At 43.1% G+C, this 17,809-nt stretch overlaps 2 protein-coding genes across 2 annotated transcripts; both read right to left on the bottom strand.

Moving 5' to 3' along the window:
• Positions 1–412: 412 nt before the first annotated feature.
• Positions 413–8,889, bottom strand: LOC109908791 (rhodopsin kinase grk7a-like). The gene is made up of 4 exons (XM_031795926.1): positions 8,138–8,889; positions 5,034–5,471; positions 944–1,221; positions 413–749 (listed from the first exon to the last, which is right to left on the bottom strand). The coding sequence occupies exons 1-4, from the start codon at positions 8,729–8,731 to the stop codon at positions 413–415; spliced, it is 1,647 nt and encodes a 548-aa protein (XP_031651786.1). The 5' UTR covers positions 8,732–8,889.
• A 3,117-nt stretch (positions 8,890–12,006) lies between these two features.
• On the bottom strand, positions 12,007–13,767 carry LOC109909027 (RING-box protein 2). Its single transcript, XM_020507882.2, has 3 exons — positions 13,499–13,767; positions 13,035–13,082; positions 12,007–12,614 (listed from the first exon to the last, which is right to left on the bottom strand). The coding sequence occupies exons 1-3, from the start codon at positions 13,662–13,664 to the stop codon at positions 12,496–12,498; spliced, it is 333 nt and encodes a 110-aa protein (XP_020363471.1). The 5' UTR covers positions 13,665–13,767; the 3' UTR covers positions 12,007–12,495.
• Positions 13,768–17,809: the final 4,042 nt, after the last annotated feature.

The raw sequence follows: 17,809 nt of genomic DNA, 5'->3' as shown, positions 1-17,809 counted from the left end.
AGAAGGTTTTGTGAATATCCACATATCTAGATATCTGAGGACACCTTGTGGTAGAAGCCTGCTACTGCAACTATGCCAGTGCCTGTAAAGCACAGTTCCCATTCTGGCTCTGTTCTAGCTCTTTGCTGTTGATTATACCACAGACACTGACTCTGCTCAATGATACAGGCAAAATGACCTATAGCTCCTTATCGATTGCTGATATCATCGTAAGTGCTGTGGTTTATCATGATCATTACAATGTAGGAGAGCAGGAAGAATCATATCCACAAAAAAAGGTGTGAAATGGTGGGAATACGTTCCTTGACCTGACCCTGGATTTTACTGCCACTTCACACCTTTTTTTGTGGATATGATTATCGTCACTAGCTTTGAAAATTACAAAAGCCCTAACTATAGTATAGAGGAGCTTTTATAAAAGTGTGCAGGATTTAGATTTCTTCTCCTCGTCGTCATATCCAGGGGCCGACTCTTTCCTGTTGGGGTCGTTCAGCTCGTCAAAAAGTCCGCTGTCAATCATTTCCTGTTGCCAAGCAATGGGCACTGCCCCCGTGTTGAATTCCTTGAAGAATTTGTCATCTTTGTCGTCAAACACAATGCCCTTGATCTCTGAAAAGTCTTTGATGTCCCCCGTGTCTTTGGCGTAGACCACGTTGGGCTTAGGAACCCAGGGTGGGTCGATCAGCCCCGCCTCCAGTCGAGGGAAGTTAATGCTCTTGAACCACTCATGCTTCCTTGGGTCTTCGTTCCTGGATGAGAGAAACACACTGAAGTCAGAGAAATATACATTCCCCCCAAGTCCACCTGACCTGATACCTAGAACCAGGTGTTTTTCCTGAACATGTGACCTGACCAGAAAAACCTCTAGAGGGCCCTAGAGTTGTTCCTGGTTCGCCCATGTACTCAGGAATATCTCTGGGCAGAAACTGCGGTCAATTCTTACTTGGTCCTGCATCCCAGACGCTCGTCAATTTTCTTCTTGAGGAAGAGGTCGATGATGGCCTTGGTGCCCTCGTCAAAGTTCTTGTGCTCGTACTTGCATTCATCCTCGAGGGTGCGCCGTGCCACCTCCTCCTTCTGCACCTTCTCCTTATAGTCCTTGAAGGGCAGGCGAGCTGCTACCATCTCGTAGATACTGCAGCCCAAGGCCCACCAGTCCACTGACATCCGGTAAGGCTCTTTCTTCAGGATCTCTGGGGCCATGTAGCCACTTGTGCCAGCCTGAGGAGAGGGAAGACAGGAGGAGGAGAGGAGGGGAGAGGAGGGAGATGTGATGACAGAGAAGGAAACAGAGAAAGAGAAGTGAGGGTTTGCTTAGGCCTAGTTCTAGGGTTCCATACCATAGCAACAAAATGTTCAGTGTTATATCAACTGTGGACTACAGCACAATACTTCGCATAGTTGAGCTAATCAGTGGCATAGCACAACTTTTGATTGATTGATTAATTGATTCAAGCCTTACATATGCCAATCTACCCTTATGCTCACCATGCCCCTTATCAGGGACTTTATATCCCTGAATTCTACCAAAGCTCTTTCGTAACATCAGCACCACATGCCTGCACCAGGTTTCCCCTGCACTAGCCTCCAGTAAGCCCTCTATCATGGCCATGTCCTGACCTGAGGCCCCCCCCCCCAATGGAAAAACAATGTTTGAATTTTGGTTTTAGTTGACACCCAAATGTCACTGTACCTTTCAACCATTTAAAAGCACAGCAAAGTTCAAATGGGAATACAATGTCAGACATTTAGTTTTGTTTTACACAACAGATTCATGTGTGATCACTGTGCTTAATCTAAAAGCAGAACCAAATGACCGGGATTGCAGTAGAGATAACAAAAGTACATGGTGCGAGAGATCAATTCCATGATATCTTGAACACGTAGACTATATGATTACATCAGAAGAGATGTACAGATACAGTCATCTCAAAAGGTGGCCATGGATATGTTATTCATTGTGAGGTTGAATGTTACATTAACTTGTAAGAAAGCCTTAACATTAGGCTATTTACTGTATTACAAAAGTCATTATGAATTGTGTTTGGTTGACAATGTAACCAAATATCAACATTTAAAGGGTAGTTCCTGCTTGGATAGTTCCATCTGAGGCACTGGCTTAATCCACTTCTTTCACTTTTATTTTGGGTTGAGTTGGAAACATGAATTCTACATATTATTTGTTAACATGTTGACAAGTTAATAGGCTATTTGTTATATTTCAGAGATTTATCTTCTTATTGGATAGTTTAATTCCAGTTTGTCTACAAATTAATGGATTCACGTCTCCATCTCAACCAACAACCAAAGATAACGAATAGGACTAAATCAAATCAAACTTGAAATGCACTTTAAATAAAGTGTGATTTGATTTAGTCCTATTCTTTAACTTAGATTTTTGTTTGAGAATCCAACGTGTAAATTATTAATTTGTCAGACTGGAATTACAGCCAGACTAAGTCAGTGGCAAAAATGGAATTATCCAAGCAGAAGATACATCTCCTTCAAATTGTGATATTTGGTTATGTTGACAACAAAGCACAATTCAATATCACTAAATAACATACCATTTGAAATCAACCAGAGCCTGAAACCCTAGGCCTATTGTGTTGTCTATTTTTAGTTGAATTCTGAGTTTAATTAAAACAACGGCTGTTGATGACTTTGCTAATGCTATATAGGCTTAAATAGCATCATTCGTGATATGAGTAATAAAGTATGGTCACATTTCATTTGCTTTGTTAAACCTAAACCCTTTGGAATGACTTCAATAACAACAGTGAATCTATCTAGTTTTTAAGTTGAGCTTTCTTAATACGGCGGTTGCTAATTGAGTGTGTGTGTGTTTGTGCGCGTGTGTGCGTGTGTACAGAGGTTGCTAATTGAGAGTGAATCTTATACAGTGGGGCAAAAAAGTATTTAGTCAGCCACCAATTGTGCAAGTTCTCCCACTTAAAAAGATGAGAGAGGCCTGTAATTTTCATCATAGGTACACTTCAACTATGACAGACAAAATGAGAGAAAGAAAATCCAGAAAATCACATTGTAGGATTTTTTATGAATTTATTTGTAAATTATGGTGGAAAATAAGTATTTGGTCACCTACAAACAAGCAAGATTTCTGGCTTTCACAGACCTGTAACTTCTTCTTTAAGAGGCTCCTCTGTCCTCCACTCGTTACCTGTATTAATGGCACCTGTTTGAACTTGTTATCAGTATAAAAGACACCTGTCCACAACCTCAAACAGTCACACTCCAAACTCCACTATGGCCAAGACCAAAGAGCTGTCAAAGGACACCAGAAACAAAATTGTAGACCTGCACTAGGCTGGGAAGACTGAATCTGCAATAGGTAAGCAGCTTGGTTTGAAGAAATCAACTGTGGGAGCAATTATTAGGAAATGTAGGACATACAAGACCACTGATAATCTCCCTCGATCAGCAAAAATCCCAGAACCACACAGGGGGACCTAGTGAATGACCTGCAGAGAGCTTGGACCAAAGTAACAAAGCCCACCATCAGTAACACACTACGTCGTCAGGGACTCAAATCCTGCAGACGTGTCCCTCTGCTTAAGCCCGTACATGTCCAGGCCTGTCTGAAGTTTACTAGAGAGCATTTGGATGATCCAGAAGAAGATTGGGAGAATGTCATATGGTCAGATGAAACCAAAATATTACTTTTTGGTAAAAACTCAACTCATCGTGTTTGGAGGACAAAGAATGCTGAGTTGCATCCAAAGAACACCATACCAACTGTGAAGCATGGGGGTGGAAACATCATGCTTTGGGGCTGTTTTTCTGCAAAGGGAACAGGATGACTGATCCGTGTAAAGGAAAGAATGAATTGGGCCATGTATCGTGAGATTTTGAGTGAAACCTCCTTCCATCAGCAAGGGCATTGAAGATGAATGTGGCTGGGTCTTTCAGCATGATAATGATCCCAAACACACCGCCCGGGCAACGAAGGAGTGGCTTCGTAAGAAGCATTTCAAGGTCCTGGAGTGGCCTAGCCAGTCTCCAGATCTCAACCCCATAGAAAATCTTTGGAGGGAGTTGAAAGTCCGTGTTGCCCAGCAACAGCCCCAAAACATCACTGCTGTAGAGGATATCTGCATGGAGGAATGGGCCAAAATACCAGCAACAGTGTGTGAAAACCTTGTGAAGACTTACAGAAAACGTTTGACCTCTGTCATTGCCAACAAAGGTTATATAACAAAGTATTGGGATAAACTTTTGTAATTGACCAAATACTTATTTTCCACCATAATTTGCTAATAAATTCATTAAAAATCCTACAATGCGATTTTCTGGATTTTTTTTCTCATAGTTGAAGTGTACCTATGATGAAAATTACAGGCCTCTCTCATCTTTTTAAGTGGGAGAACTTGCACAATTAGTGGCTGACTAAATACTTTTTTGCCCCACTGTACATAATGCTGGAAGGGCGGTGTACAGTCAGTCATTCCCAAGATAGTACATTGGTAAAAGTCAGTGACAAATATCATAGCTGGGCTTGGTTAAAACCCTGGATGTGAGACCAAAGCCTAGGTGTAGACAGATCAAGTCTCCAGTAGGAGGTGCTGCCCAGCCTAATGTTTTTTATCTGATAGTGGACATAGCGTTGAAGATCTAACGTTGTTTTAAAGCTACAAATTCAACATATTTTATACATGGTTTGTCTATGTTGAAATTTTGTTACCATGATGACATAATCCCGTGGTTGAAATGTCACCCTCAAAACAACATTACTTTTTTTCTAAATCTAATGTATTTTCCACATAGATTCTACATCACAATTTACAAGTTTACAAATTATGTTGAAACAACATTGATTCAACAAGTTTATGCCCAGTGGGATGGTAATAATGTAAAACCCTGGTTATGGATAGATCCCTAACCATGGATAAATACTTATCAATAATACCATGTCATCTCACCCTACTCTAAAAAAAATTTCTGTCATTGTTGTTAATGTGCAGTCAGTAAACAACAAGGATGACGAGTTCATCTCAGCCTATCAGAGCCCTTACCTTTTGATTGATGGTCTTTTCGCCAGGGAGCTCCACGGCCAACCCCAGATCCGAGAGTCGACATTGGCCGAAGCTATCCAGTAGCACGTTCTCTGGCTTCATGTCTCTGTATGCTATATCCATGGAGTGCAGATGGAGGATTCCTGTGGTGACCTGTGCAATGTAGTAATTGATGCGGCCTATTTCTAGGCCTTTTTCACCAATGTTGTAGATGTGGTACCGGAGGTCGCCGCCATTCATCAGGGTCATGACGAGACACAGGTGGGTCTTAGTGTCGTAGGCATAGGACAGGTTCACCAGGAACAGGCTGTTGACCTTCTCCAGGATCTGTTTCTCCAGTAGTGCCATGCCTTCACCATTCTTCTGCTTCAGACGCTTCTTGCACAGCTTTTTGCAGGCGTACATCTGGCCTGAGTTCTTCACCTGCACGGCACACACCTATGCAGAGAGAGAGAGGGACTGAAACTAATACGTCTGAGAAATGTATGATAAGATCCCCAAGCTATCACATAACCCAGCTAGCACAAAACATTCAGAGAACCCTATGTTTTTTAGAGCTTGTGAGAGCGTGGTTGTCCTATGGTTATTTAGCATACAACCTTCCCACAACTTTATGGGAATGGTGCAGGATTGATGCTTGGCTTTGGAACATTCTCAGCACATTTAATGGTCGACTATGGGCACAAAAAATGATCCAACTCCACCCTTTCAACATTTTTAAGCAGAATTGGGGTGTGCCTTTGGTGATTTGTTGATGTGTCATTCAGTTTTTTTTGTTGCACAAAGCGACCGCTGTAGCTAGTTCATTAGCTAAGCTAGCCACTTCAGCTTGCCAGGAACTCCTCCAGTGTGTGTGGAGGTCATTTCACATAATTTGTTTTTGGACGGAAGTTGTAGATATTGGTAAGAAATGGCATTTCTCTGTACTGTAGCTGCAGCTGTGCCACCAGAGACCCTGGGTTCGCGCCCAGGCTCTGTCGCAACCGGCCGCGACCGACCGGGATGTCCGTGGGGCTACGCACAATTGGCCTAACGTCGTCCGGGATACGGGGGGGGGGCTTGGCCGGTAGGAATATCATTGTCTCATCGCGCACCAGCGACTCCTGTGGCGGGCCGGGCGCAGTGCGCGCTAAGGTTGGTTGCCAGGTGCACAGTGTTTCCTCCGACACATTGGTGCGGCTGGCTTCCGGGTTGGATGTGCGCTGTGTTAACAAGCAGTGCGGATTGGTTGGGTTGTGTATCGGAGGACGCATGACTTTCAACCTTCGTCTCTCCCGAGCCCGTACGGGAGTTGTAGCGATGAGACAAGATAGTAGCTACTAAAAACAATTGGATACCACAAAATTGGGGAGAAAAAGGGGTCAAATTTTTCAAAAGAAAGAAAAAAAGAAATGTCATTTCTGTAGCCAAATATCTTATTCATCCATTTTGTTTTAAGCTTTAAATGACCTGGTAGGATGGTGCATTGATCAGTTCGATTTTTTGCCCAAAGTCAACCTTTAAGGAACTTGACAAAAAAAATTATTTTCTTGGTATTTCATTGCTTTAACAGAATGTTTCCTAAAAGTTCAAACATGGCAACATTGAATTAAAATGTTGGTAATGTTCTAAGCACGTTCTCCAACTGGTTTGACATTGGGAAGTTTCTCAAATAGTTCAGAGAACGTTAAGAAACAACGTTCTCCTGGTGGAATATTAGTACTTCAACATAATGTTTCCTACAGGTTTCATCATGGTTCTATTTAAAGTCATGTTCTCACATTGTTCTGAGAACGTTAAGAAACAATGTTCTTCTGTGGGAGTTTCAGTAATACAGCATAACGTTTCCTACAGGATTCAAGTTCTCAAATTGTTCCAAGAACGTTAAGAAAACATTCTATAAAAACCTCAAGATAAATTTAGTAAGATTCAGGGAACATTATAAGAACGTTATTTAAAAACATATACATTCCGTTCTCAGCATCAACAAAAACCCACACCCACTAATTGTCCACACCTGAACTTAATGAGTGCTTGTTTCTTTTGAAATGGGGTATCTTTGAATAGATTTAAACAGCTTTGTATGAGTTTTTAAAAAAACATGGCATGCTAGCTCTATCCTGGTGGCACAGTAGACTAATTCCATGGACAGAGAACAGAAGAATCTCATTGATGCCGTGCCACAATTAAACATAAACTTGTTTGTACGATTAATGCCTAAGGATTAATGCCTTCCATGTGCTTCCCTTTGTGCTTAGAGACCAAAAACGTTCATCCAAACTAAGCTAGCAGTGTTATTAAAAGTGTTATTGGCTGTGACCGGGAGTCCCATAGGGCGGCGCACAATTGGCCCAGCGTCGTCGTCCAGGTTAGGGGAGAGTTTGGCCGGGGGGACTGTACATGGCTCATCACACTCGTGACTACTTGTGGCGGGCCGGGCGCCTGCAGGCTGACTTTGGTCGTCAGTTGAACAGTGTTTCCTCCGACACATTGGTGCAGCTGGCTTCCGGGTTAAGCGGAAGGGTGTTAAGAAGCGTGGTTTGGCGGGTCATGTTTCGAAGGACCTTTGGGGAGATGCAGCGATGAGACAAGATCGTAATTGGAACGCAATTGGATATCACGAAACTGGGAAGAAAAAGGGGGTAAAATATAAATAATATTATTGAAACATGTTCTCAGAACGTTAATAAAACCTCCCAGGAAAACTTTCATGTAACCATAGTAAAACATTCTCAGAAGCTCCCTGCAACCTAAAAATGTACGTTCTCAGAAGAGGTGAAATTTTAAATTCTGTTCTCAGAACGTTTAAAAAACCATTGTTTTACCGGTCAGGAAACTTATGGCTTCGTTCTCAAGACCAATTGCAAACAAAAACATAACATTTCCACAACTTCCAAGGAACCAAATGTGTTAGCTGGGCAGTATGTAAGTTAGATGAGGTACAAACAATTAGCATTTTTAGGGACTTCTTTATCATCCCTTATCATTAGTATTTGTACCATTCAAACTGTTGCATAACCTTAGAAACAGTGCTAAAACAGTGTTCAAGTTTACATTTTACGACTGTAATATTTCACTACTGTTGTCAGTTAGGCAGCTGCACTGTAAACTTTTTGATGACTTACCTCTCCAAAGCCTCCCTTTCCAAGGGTCCTGAACTCATGAAAATACTTATCAGTGATTTTCTGTTTCTCATACTCTTTCCACTGCAGGAACTTGTCAAAGTTAGGGCTGGTCTGGTACTCTGTGAAGGGCTTTTCCTTCAGGTACACCCGTGTGGCATCCTTCACCTTGCCCATCATCACGTCTTCAAAATCCTTGTCCGACACGGCCTTGCACTTGTCCGCTACCTCTCCTGTCAGGTAGGACAGGAAGCTCTTGGAGTCAGCCTTGCAGAACTTGTTGATGATGTTCATCCTCGACTTATCTTTGCCAGCGCCTTCTGCCAGATCCCAGTCGATTAACTCGTCCAGGAACTCTGCGGCCGCCACGTACTGCGGGTTGGACTCCAGGAGGAACTGCCGGAAGAACTTCTTCCCTACGGGCTGCCTCTCGCAGAGCATCTCAAATTCTTTCCCCACTGCGGCGCGGATGGACACGCACTGTTCTGGCTTGGGAAGGGACAGGCTGCGCCGCCTCTTCCTCATCTCCTTTTCGTCGCCCCCCTTAAGGTAGGCCGTGTTCGCCACCAGATTATCCAATCCACCCATGTCACACATGTTGGCTGCTGCTGTGTTGGGTTGTCCCTCCTACACCGTGTGGCTGAGCAGGGAGCTAAGGCTACTAAGGTGCTGGAAGGGGGTGATAAGAATATGTTCTTTCCCTGTAGTGTGTCCAATTCTCTCCAGGTCCCTGGTGTGACTGAGCAGCTCCGACATCTGCGCCACACCAGAAGACATTCTCTGACTCAATCACGTAATGCTTCATCTCGAATTAAAAAGCACGAGGGATTTTCTCTTAAGTGTTTGTGTGCTCATTCATGGGCGCTGCTCACGGAAAGGAACTTATGTGGTTTCTTACTTAAGAAGCTTTTGTCGGTCTATATTTAGCGAGCTGCCAACTTAGATGGGGACAATGCCAGCATAACTGTAGTGAGGTTGCTGGCCTCGCTGTCATAATATTATGGATAGAAAGACGTAAACAAAGAGTTAAAGGCTACACATTGAGGCGATGAGAGACTATTAATTAAGTTTGTGAAGACAATGTCTGGTTTAGGAGATGAATGGATTTAATAACAGACATAGGCCTACACTACTGTGTATTCAATTCTGTCAAGAAGTAGTGAAAGATCTCCCTAGAATAATCACTTTAGCTACAGGCTATTTCTATTCAGTTATGAGAAGAGAACACATTCATTTACACAGACTCTATTAGACTTGGAATAGAAAAGCATTTTTCATTATATTCCTATTCTGCTTTCTGAGATGTCTAGTAAAGGTTAGGCCACAGGTCAGGATTTAGGCAGAAGTCATGGTTGACTTCCACAAAGATTGTTGCTACGCCGAGCTACAGTCCTGACCTGGGATTGGGGGCAAAGCTAAATAAGCAATATAGAGCTGCATTTAGTGAGCCCTAAACATAGCCCATAGACAGCACGATAGGCAAGATCAGTGCCAAGTATAGTAGCCTAAAACCACGAGGAGTAACAAAGTCTGATAAAACATGCAGGTAAGCTGGGTCCATTTAAAGTTCTGTTGTGTCAAAAGGGGTGTGCTTCGGCTGATGAGCAAAAGACGGGCAGTATATACAGCGCCTTCGGAAAGTATTCAGACCCCTCCACTTTTTCCACATTTTGTTGCGTTACAGCCTTATTCTAAAATGGATTACAAAAAAAATCTATACACAATACCCCATAATGACAAAGCAAAAAACAGTTTTTTTTAAAAAATGTTTGCAAAAAGATTTACAAATTAAAAACAGACCCTTTGCTATGAAACTCGAAATTGAGCTCAGGTGTATCCTGTTTCTATTGATCACCCTTGAGATGTTTCTACAACTCGATTGGAGTCCACCTGTGGTAAATTCAATTGATTGGACATGAAAAGGCACACACCTGTCTATATAAGGTCCCTGACAGTGCATGTCAGAGCAAAAACAAAGCCATGAGGTTGAAGGAATTGTCCATAGAGCTCTGAGACAGGATTATGTTGAGGCACAGATCTGGGGAAGGGTACCAATACATTTCTACAGCATTGAAGGTTCCCAAGAACATAGTGGCCTCCATCATTCTTAAATGGAAGAAGTTTGGAACCACCAAGACTCTTCATAGAGTTGGCCACCCGGCCAAACTGAGCAATCAGGGGAGAAGGGCCTTGGTCAGAGAGGTGACCAAGAACCCAATGGTCACTCTGACAGAGCTCTAAAGTTCCTCTGTGGAGATGGGAGAACCTTCCAGAAAGACAACCACCTCTGCAGCACTCAACCAATCAGGCCTTTATGGTAGGATGGCCAGACAGAAGCCACTCCTCAGTCTGATGAAATCAAGATTGATCTCTTTGGCCTGAATGCCAAGCGTCACGTCTGGAGGAAACTTGCCACCATCCCTACGGTGAAGCATGGTGGTGGCAGCATCATGATGTGGAGACGTTTTTCAGCGACAGGGACTAGAAGACTAGTCAGGATCGAGGTAAAGAGGAACGGAGAAAAGTACAGAGATCCTTAATGAAAACCTGCTCCAGGACCTCGGACTGGGGCGAAGGTTCACCTTCCAACAGTACAACGGCCCTGAACACACAGCCAAGACACCACGGGAGTGGCTTCGGGACAAGTCTCTGAATGTCCTTGAGTGGGCCAGCCAGAGCCTGAACTTGAACCCGATTGAACATCTCTGGAGAGACCTGAAAATAGCTGTGCAGCGACACTCCCCATCCAACCTGACAAAGCTTGAGGATCTGCATAGAAGACTGGGAGAATCTCCCCAAATACACCTATGCCAAGCTTGTTGCGTCATACCCAAGACTCAAGGCTGTAATCGCTGCCAAATGTGCTTCAACAAAGTACTGAGTAAAGGGTCTGAATACTTATGTGAATATGATATTTCCAATTACAATTCTTACTTAATTAGTAAAATTTCTAGACCTGCTTTTGATTTGTCATTATGGGGTATTGTGTGTAGATTGATGAGGGAAAAAAACAATTTAATCAATTTTAGAAGAAGGCTGTAACATAACAAAATGTGACAAAGTCAAGGGGTCTGGATACTTTCCGAAGGCACTGTACATTTACAGTATCAAAGTGAAACAGGTTTTATTTTCCATCATGTTTTCGCACTGTATATACATCACCTCAGCTATTATGCAACACAGGTCTTGTTTCATATCTTTATGCACTCAGTTAGTAGAGCATGGCACTTGCAACACCGGGGTTGTGGGTTCAATTCCCACAGGGGACCAGTACAAAAATGTATGCACTCACTACTTACGGTAAGTCGCTCTGGATAAGAGTGTCTGTAAAATGGAAACAGCTTCTGTAGCTGTGCTGATTGAGACTGAGTTGGCATGTATATTTAATTTTCCAACAGTTTATCTATGTTATGTTGCTGAAGGAGCATGACATGTTCAGTTGTAGGAAAAGGTGTGTTTGTATAGAGTGGGAATTGATACAGGTCTAATTTTCTATGGAAACTACTGGGTGTTACATTCCTACACAACATACAGGGCTGCTTGTAACCATAGACAAGAGGAGTAAGGAAAATGTTTTCAAACTTTGGCTATTGCCATGCAAATATCCATCAAAACCTTTGCCAAACCATTAATGTGTTTCAAATTAAATTCATGTTATGATATAAGCAGTATATAATATTTCAAGTTGAACGTATGATTATTTCATTTGAATGTGACTATTCTTATATATATATATATATGTGTGACTTGTCTAATTGGCATGTATTATGCAATTATAATGCCCTAATTATGCAATCTGGGAAGTTCTCTGACTAAACACAGTCCCTGCAGCACCATGGATCCAAACCCCAAAAGCCTACACATGGTGCAGAGACAATCATAGATATTCTTTTAATCATTCTCTTGATTAGAAGGTGAAGTATGAAATGTGCTCTTACAGGTAGCAATGAAGGCAGACCCCTCATGGTCTGAGTTCAGACTTCTGAGGGGATCCAACCATAACCATAGACCATAACATTCAAATGCTAAAGGAAGAAATAACAAAGCTATGCTTAGACTTATTTTAATAACAAACTTTTTTCTCTCACAAAAAAAAATCTTGGACGACACAAAAAAGTTAACCATGACACCAAGCGCAGCAACTATCCTCAGTTCTTCAGCATTGCCCTGCACCTGCCGACATTTCCATCGAAGAGTAGGGCAAGGACGTCTTCACCAGGATATTGGCCATTCAATCTATATCTTAGCATTGAAGGAATGACAGCAGCATGCACACACAATGTACATAGAAGGTTGCAGTATTCAGTCCGGTCTCCTGTCCAAACTTGCAGTGGAAGGATGGTGGAAGTTAGAGGGACTTCTCATTTGCCGATTCTCTGTACGACCCAGTCCTGCTGGCACAGTGGGCAGCGATTGTTCTGCTTCACCCAGAGAGACATGCAGCAATTGTGGAAAGAGTGGTTGCACTCTCCCCATACCACTGTGAAAGAGGGGAGACAGAAGCAGACTATGAAATGGTGTGCTACATGGTATTTTCAAATGCAGCATGTCAGCAGAAGAGCAGAATACATGGTAAAGCATATTGGTACACACACAACCATTATGTTTTATCCTAATGCATACACAGGACAAATTCTGCTTTACCAAGGTTTAGATACACTGGCTTTATCACATTTTAACCCAATATACCAGACTAGGAACCCAGGTATATCTGTCACATGCACATCTGCTGTGAGACCAGTAGGAGTTTTCGTCAAGTTCAGGATCTATAAAATGAGTATCCAGGTTTCACCCAACACTGGAGCAGACACAGGGTCATACCTCCCGCTGGTCTGATAACACCAAACTATACTGTTTGGTGTTATATACATGTTGGGCTAAGACGTTTAAAGTGGCTTACCGACACAGTCCTCTTGTTTATTTTCAGCCTGACACCGCAAGCATGCATCTGCGGAGAGATGGTACATATCAAGGAAACCTTGCTAACTAGCTACTTAACGTTAAACTGGTGCACAGGTGTCGCTGACCATTCCTGATTTGTGACACATGGACTGATACAGCTGGCTAGCAATTATGTCCTACCAGGCAATGACTTGGGCCATGTTTTCAGAATTCTAACGTTAACCTCCTAGTGTTAGCTTATTAGCAAGCTAACATTAGTTGTCTATTTGCTAGCTAGGTACGAGCTAACAAACTAAGCTCTCCAAAATAGGAAGCGTTCTCAGTCTGTCTGCCCATAATGATGATGGACATCTCTTAATCAGTTTAGATAACTGTCTGACCACTAAGCTATTGTATTTAGCTTGTTGTTAGCTAGCTTAATGCTCCTCAAGAGTTGGCTATGGGTGTAACAAACAAACTTACCCATAACTTGGACCCTACAGATGGCGCATGTATCGCACTCCACATCCCAGCTCCACATTGCAACAGCATTCCATTTCTTGAGAGAAAACATCTTGTCACTGCTCGATTTTGACCCAGAAGTAGAGCTGTGAGAGTGAACTAAACCCGGCTCTTCACCGTCTTCCATCTCTACAATAAACTAGCTAACAGCAAAGCAAAATGGACGAAAGAAGCTAGCTAGCTCGTCCGTGGTGTTTGGATGTTTTAATCAGCAGAGCAAACAAACCAGGGGGCGGTCGTGCGCTTTAACACATCTGCAGTACTACCAAACGAACAGATGGCGGAGCCAAAGATTAAAAAGTAGCCTACTGTGAAGGTAAAACTCGTCTTCTTTTCTTCTGCTTCTGGGGATTTTATATGGCGGTTGGCAACCAACTTTATGGTGTATTACTACCATCAACTGAACTGGAGTGTGGTCTAGAGACAGTGAAAATCTAATCCTACCCAATAATCTTGTCTCCCTAAAGAAACGAAATACACAATTAAATACTACATCGCCTGAAGATTTCCCCAGCAGTTCACTTAATTCTGGCTCTTCAAACCCATTACTCCTCAAATCTAATAACAATCGCTCCCTTTCTATCACATATTTCTGGCATGGAAATAGAACATGTTCCACTTTCTCCATCTCCTCCTGACAATGATCACACCTACCAGTCGGATGTTTCCCCACCACTTCCAATGTACTATTTAGCCTTGTGTGTCCCAGTCTCATCCTTGTGACGACACTTTCCTCCCTTCTCTCTCGGCCCGAGGACCGTTTCCTGGATCTTATACGTGTCTTCCCTTGACTCTCCCTGTTCCACAACTCTTGCCACTTATTTTTAACCACTCTTCTTATTAATCTCTCGGCTTACACTTTACTGATGGACAATTCCGTCTCAACATTAGGATGTCTAAGAGCCTGCTTGGCGATAACATTATCCTCCTCATTCCCCTCTACTCCCACATGAGCTGGTACCCAGAGGAACATCACAAATACCCCATCTCTTTCACCCTATACAAACACTGCAAAATGTCATACAATACGTCCTGTCTGCTCTGAGACACACATGAATTTAAGCTCATCAGTGCTGCACAGGAGTCAGAGTAGATGAGTACTCTGTCTGGCCTTACCAACAGTATGGCCATCAACTCCATTGTGTGAACAGATAAATTATCCATTGCTCTTTTTGTCACTGCCAGCTTACACTCAGGAACATTAAAAGCTGCACCTGTCCTCCTTGTTTTAGGGTCCTTAGATCCATCTGTGAATATATTTTAGAAAGCATAGTATTGTGTCCTTAAATGTTCACTTACAACTGAATCTACTCCTTAACATGTCTTACCCTCTCAAGCAACCCTAGATCTATCACTGGTTGAGGGAGAAACCAAGGTGGGATGGCAGGAAGAACCAAAGAGGGGCTAAACTCCCTCCCAAACAACCCCATCTCTCTCGCCATGCAATTGCCTATCCACCCAAAACTTTATTCAGATTTCATTCATGTTCCCAGCACTCTAGGAGCACCTTTTTGTTGTAGGATGTGTAACCGTATGTCCTTGTAGATTTACCCAATATGTCATGGATAAAATCTAATCCAATCACATTTTATTTGTCACATGCGCCGAATACAACAGGTGTAGTAGACCTTACTGTGAAATGCTTACTTACAAGCCCTTAACCAACAATGCAGTTCAAGAGTTAGGAAAATATTTACTAAATAAACTAAAGTACAAAGTAACACAATAAAATAACAACAATGAGGCTATTTACAGGGGGTACCGGTACCGAGTCAATGTGTGGGGGTACAGGTTAGTCGAGGTAATTTGTACATGTAGGTCCGGGTTTGGCCGGGGTAGGCCATCATTGTAGAAAAATAATTGTTAATTGTTCTTAACTGATTTAAATAAAGGTTAAAAAAAGGGATGAGTAAAGTGACTATGCATAGATAATAGACACCGCGTAGCAGCAGTGAAAAAGCAAATGGGGGGGGTCAATGTAAATAGTCCGGGTGGAGCTTTGTGGGCACTATGGTGTTGAACGCTGAGCTGTAATCAATGAACAGCATTCTCACATAGGCGTTCCTTTTGTCCAGGTGGGAAAGGGCAGTGTGGAGTGCGATTGAGATTGCGTCGTCTGTGGATCTGTTGGGGCGGTATGAGAATTGTAGTGGGTCTAGGGTTTCTGGGATGATGGTGTTGATGTGAGTCATAACCAGCTTTTCAAAGCACTTCATGGCTACCGACGTGAGTGCTACGGGCCGGTAATCATTCATAATTTAGGCAGGTTACCTTCGTGTCCTTGGGCACAGGGACTATGGAGGTCTGCTTGAAACATGTAGATATTACAGACTCGGTCAGAGAGAGGTTGAAAATGTAAGTGAAGGCACTTGCCAGTTGGTCAACTCATGCTTTGAGTACACGTCCTGGTAATCCCTCTGGTCCCGTGGCTTTGTGAATGTTGACTTGTTTAACGGTCTTGCTCACATTGGCTACGGAGAGCATGATCACACAGTCGTCCTGAACAGCTGGTGCTCTCATGCATGCTTCAGTGTTGCTGGCTTCGAAGCGAGCATAAAAGGCATTTAGCTCATCTGGTAGGCTCGCACCACTGGGCAGCTGTTGTGCTTCCCTTTGTAGTCCGTAATAGTTTTCAAGCCTTGCCACATCAGACGAGCGTCAAAGCAGGTGTAGTAGGATTCAATCTTAATCCTGTATTTACACTTTGCCTGTTTGATGGTTTTTCTGAGGGTGTAGCGGGAATTCTTATACGCGTCCGGATTAGTGTCCCGCTCCTTGAAAGCAGCAGCTCTAGCCTTTAGCTTGATGCGGATGTTGCCTGTAATCCATGGCTTCTGGTTGGGATATGTACGTACGGTCACTGTGGGGACGATGTCGTCGTTGCACTTATTGATGAAGCCGGTGACTGAGGTGGTATACTCCCCAATGCCATTGGCTGAATCCCTGAACATATTCCAGTCTGTACTAGCAAAACAGGAGTGCCGCTTCTGGGTGAGCATTTTCTTGTTTGCTTATGGCTTTACACAGCTTGTTGAGTGCGGTCTTAGTGCCAGCATCGGTTTGTGGTGGTAAATAGATGGATACGAATAATATAGATGAGAACTCTCTTGGTAGATACTGTGGTCAACAGCTCATCATGAGGTACTCTACCTCAGGCGAACAATACATCAAGACTTCTTTAATATTAGACATTGCGCACCAGCTGTTATTGCCAAATAGACACACACTCCAGTCTCTCCTCTTACCAGACGTAGCTTCTCTGTTATGCCGATACGCTATCAGCCTGTAGCTTGAGGGACTAGTAGAGTCTTTCCCAGGTTTACCTATTGCCATCACTACCGCCTGCTTCCAACTTCCAGGCAGTTTCCCCTCCTGCCTCACCTTAATGTAAAGGCCCAATACTTTCCCCATTGCAGTGTAACTGAGACGAGCCATCATTATATAACCCATCTCATCCTTACCAGCAGATGTTACCCCAGCTTTAGCTAATGCTCTCTTCATCTCAGCCAATGTATAAAAGGGCCATTCAATGTATCCCACACCATCTCTCTCTGATCTAGGACCCCCAGATGTTCTCCTCTGACCCTCTCTCTCACATTCTGACCCTCTTCAGTCAGATTATTTGAGCTGTGCACCTTTACAAATGCCTGGGCTAACATCTCTGCCTTCTCCATCTCTCACTGCAACAATCTCCCCACTTTTAAGAACAGGGAGATCCCAATTTCTTCTGTCCCCACTCATCTTCTTAATCATCCCCCATACCTCTCCCACAGGAGTGGTCCTGCCTATGTTTGCACAGAACCGGCTCCAATACTCACACTTAGCTGTCCTAATGATCCTCCTTACTACCTCTTGTGCTTGTTTATACTGAATCAGGTGCTGGTAATTATGGGACCTTTTCAACATCCTGAAAGCTCTGTTCCTACCCCTCACTGCTTCTGCCCCCCGTACACATAGGAATCACCTGCCTTGTGGCCCCAACTATTGCTCTTCTTATTCCAGCATTGACAGTTTCTATATCTGAATTTAGGTAAAACTCTTCACTGTAGGTCTCCTCAAGTAGCTTCGAAAAGATAGCAGATGCTCTTATTGTTTATTGTGCACCCTTCTGTTCTGGCTATTTTGCTGTGTGTTTTGTATGTTATACACTATGGCTATTGTTGCTCAGTTGCACTTTTGCAACAAAATAAACAATAACAGAAGGCAATCAACTGCAATCTCACCCCCCCCCCCCAAAAAAAACCCCAGCCTGATGCACATATGTACAGTATG

Source organism: Oncorhynchus kisutch, linkage group LG18 (assembly GCF_002021735.2).
Source record: "Oncorhynchus kisutch isolate 150728-3 linkage group LG18, Okis_V2, whole genome shotgun sequence".
Classification (NCBI taxonomy): domain Eukaryota; kingdom Metazoa; phylum Chordata; class Actinopteri; order Salmoniformes; family Salmonidae; genus Oncorhynchus; species Oncorhynchus kisutch.
This window is presented reverse-complemented; position numbering and strand designations above follow the sequence as displayed.

Bases quoted from the DNA above. Each gene is read 5' to 3' on its own strand.
- LOC109909027 (XM_020507882.2), bottom strand. From the start codon at position 13,664: ATGGAAGACGGTGAAGAGCCGGGTTTAGTTCACTCTCACAGCTCTACT. The intron at 13,083-13,498 runs GTAAGTTTGTTT...ATCTCTCCGCAG, and splicing joins CTGTAGGGTCCAAGTTATGG to ATGCATGCTTGCGGTGTCAG. The intron at 12,615-13,034 runs GTAAGCCACTTT...CCTCTTTCACAG, and splicing joins TAAACAAGAGGACTGTGTCG to TGGTATGGGGAGAGTGCAAC.
- LOC109908791 (XM_031795926.1), bottom strand. From the start codon at position 8,731: ATGTGTGACATGGGTGGATTGGATAATCTGGTGGCGAACACGGCCTAC. The intron at 5,472-8,137 runs GTAAGTCATCAA...CTCTCTGCATAG, and splicing joins GAAAGGGAGGCTTTGGAGAG to GTGTGTGCCGTGCAGGTGAA. The intron at 1,222-5,033 runs GTAAGGGCTCTG...CCCTCTCCTCAG, and splicing joins AAAAGACCATCAATCAAAAG to GCTGGCACAAGTGGCTACAT.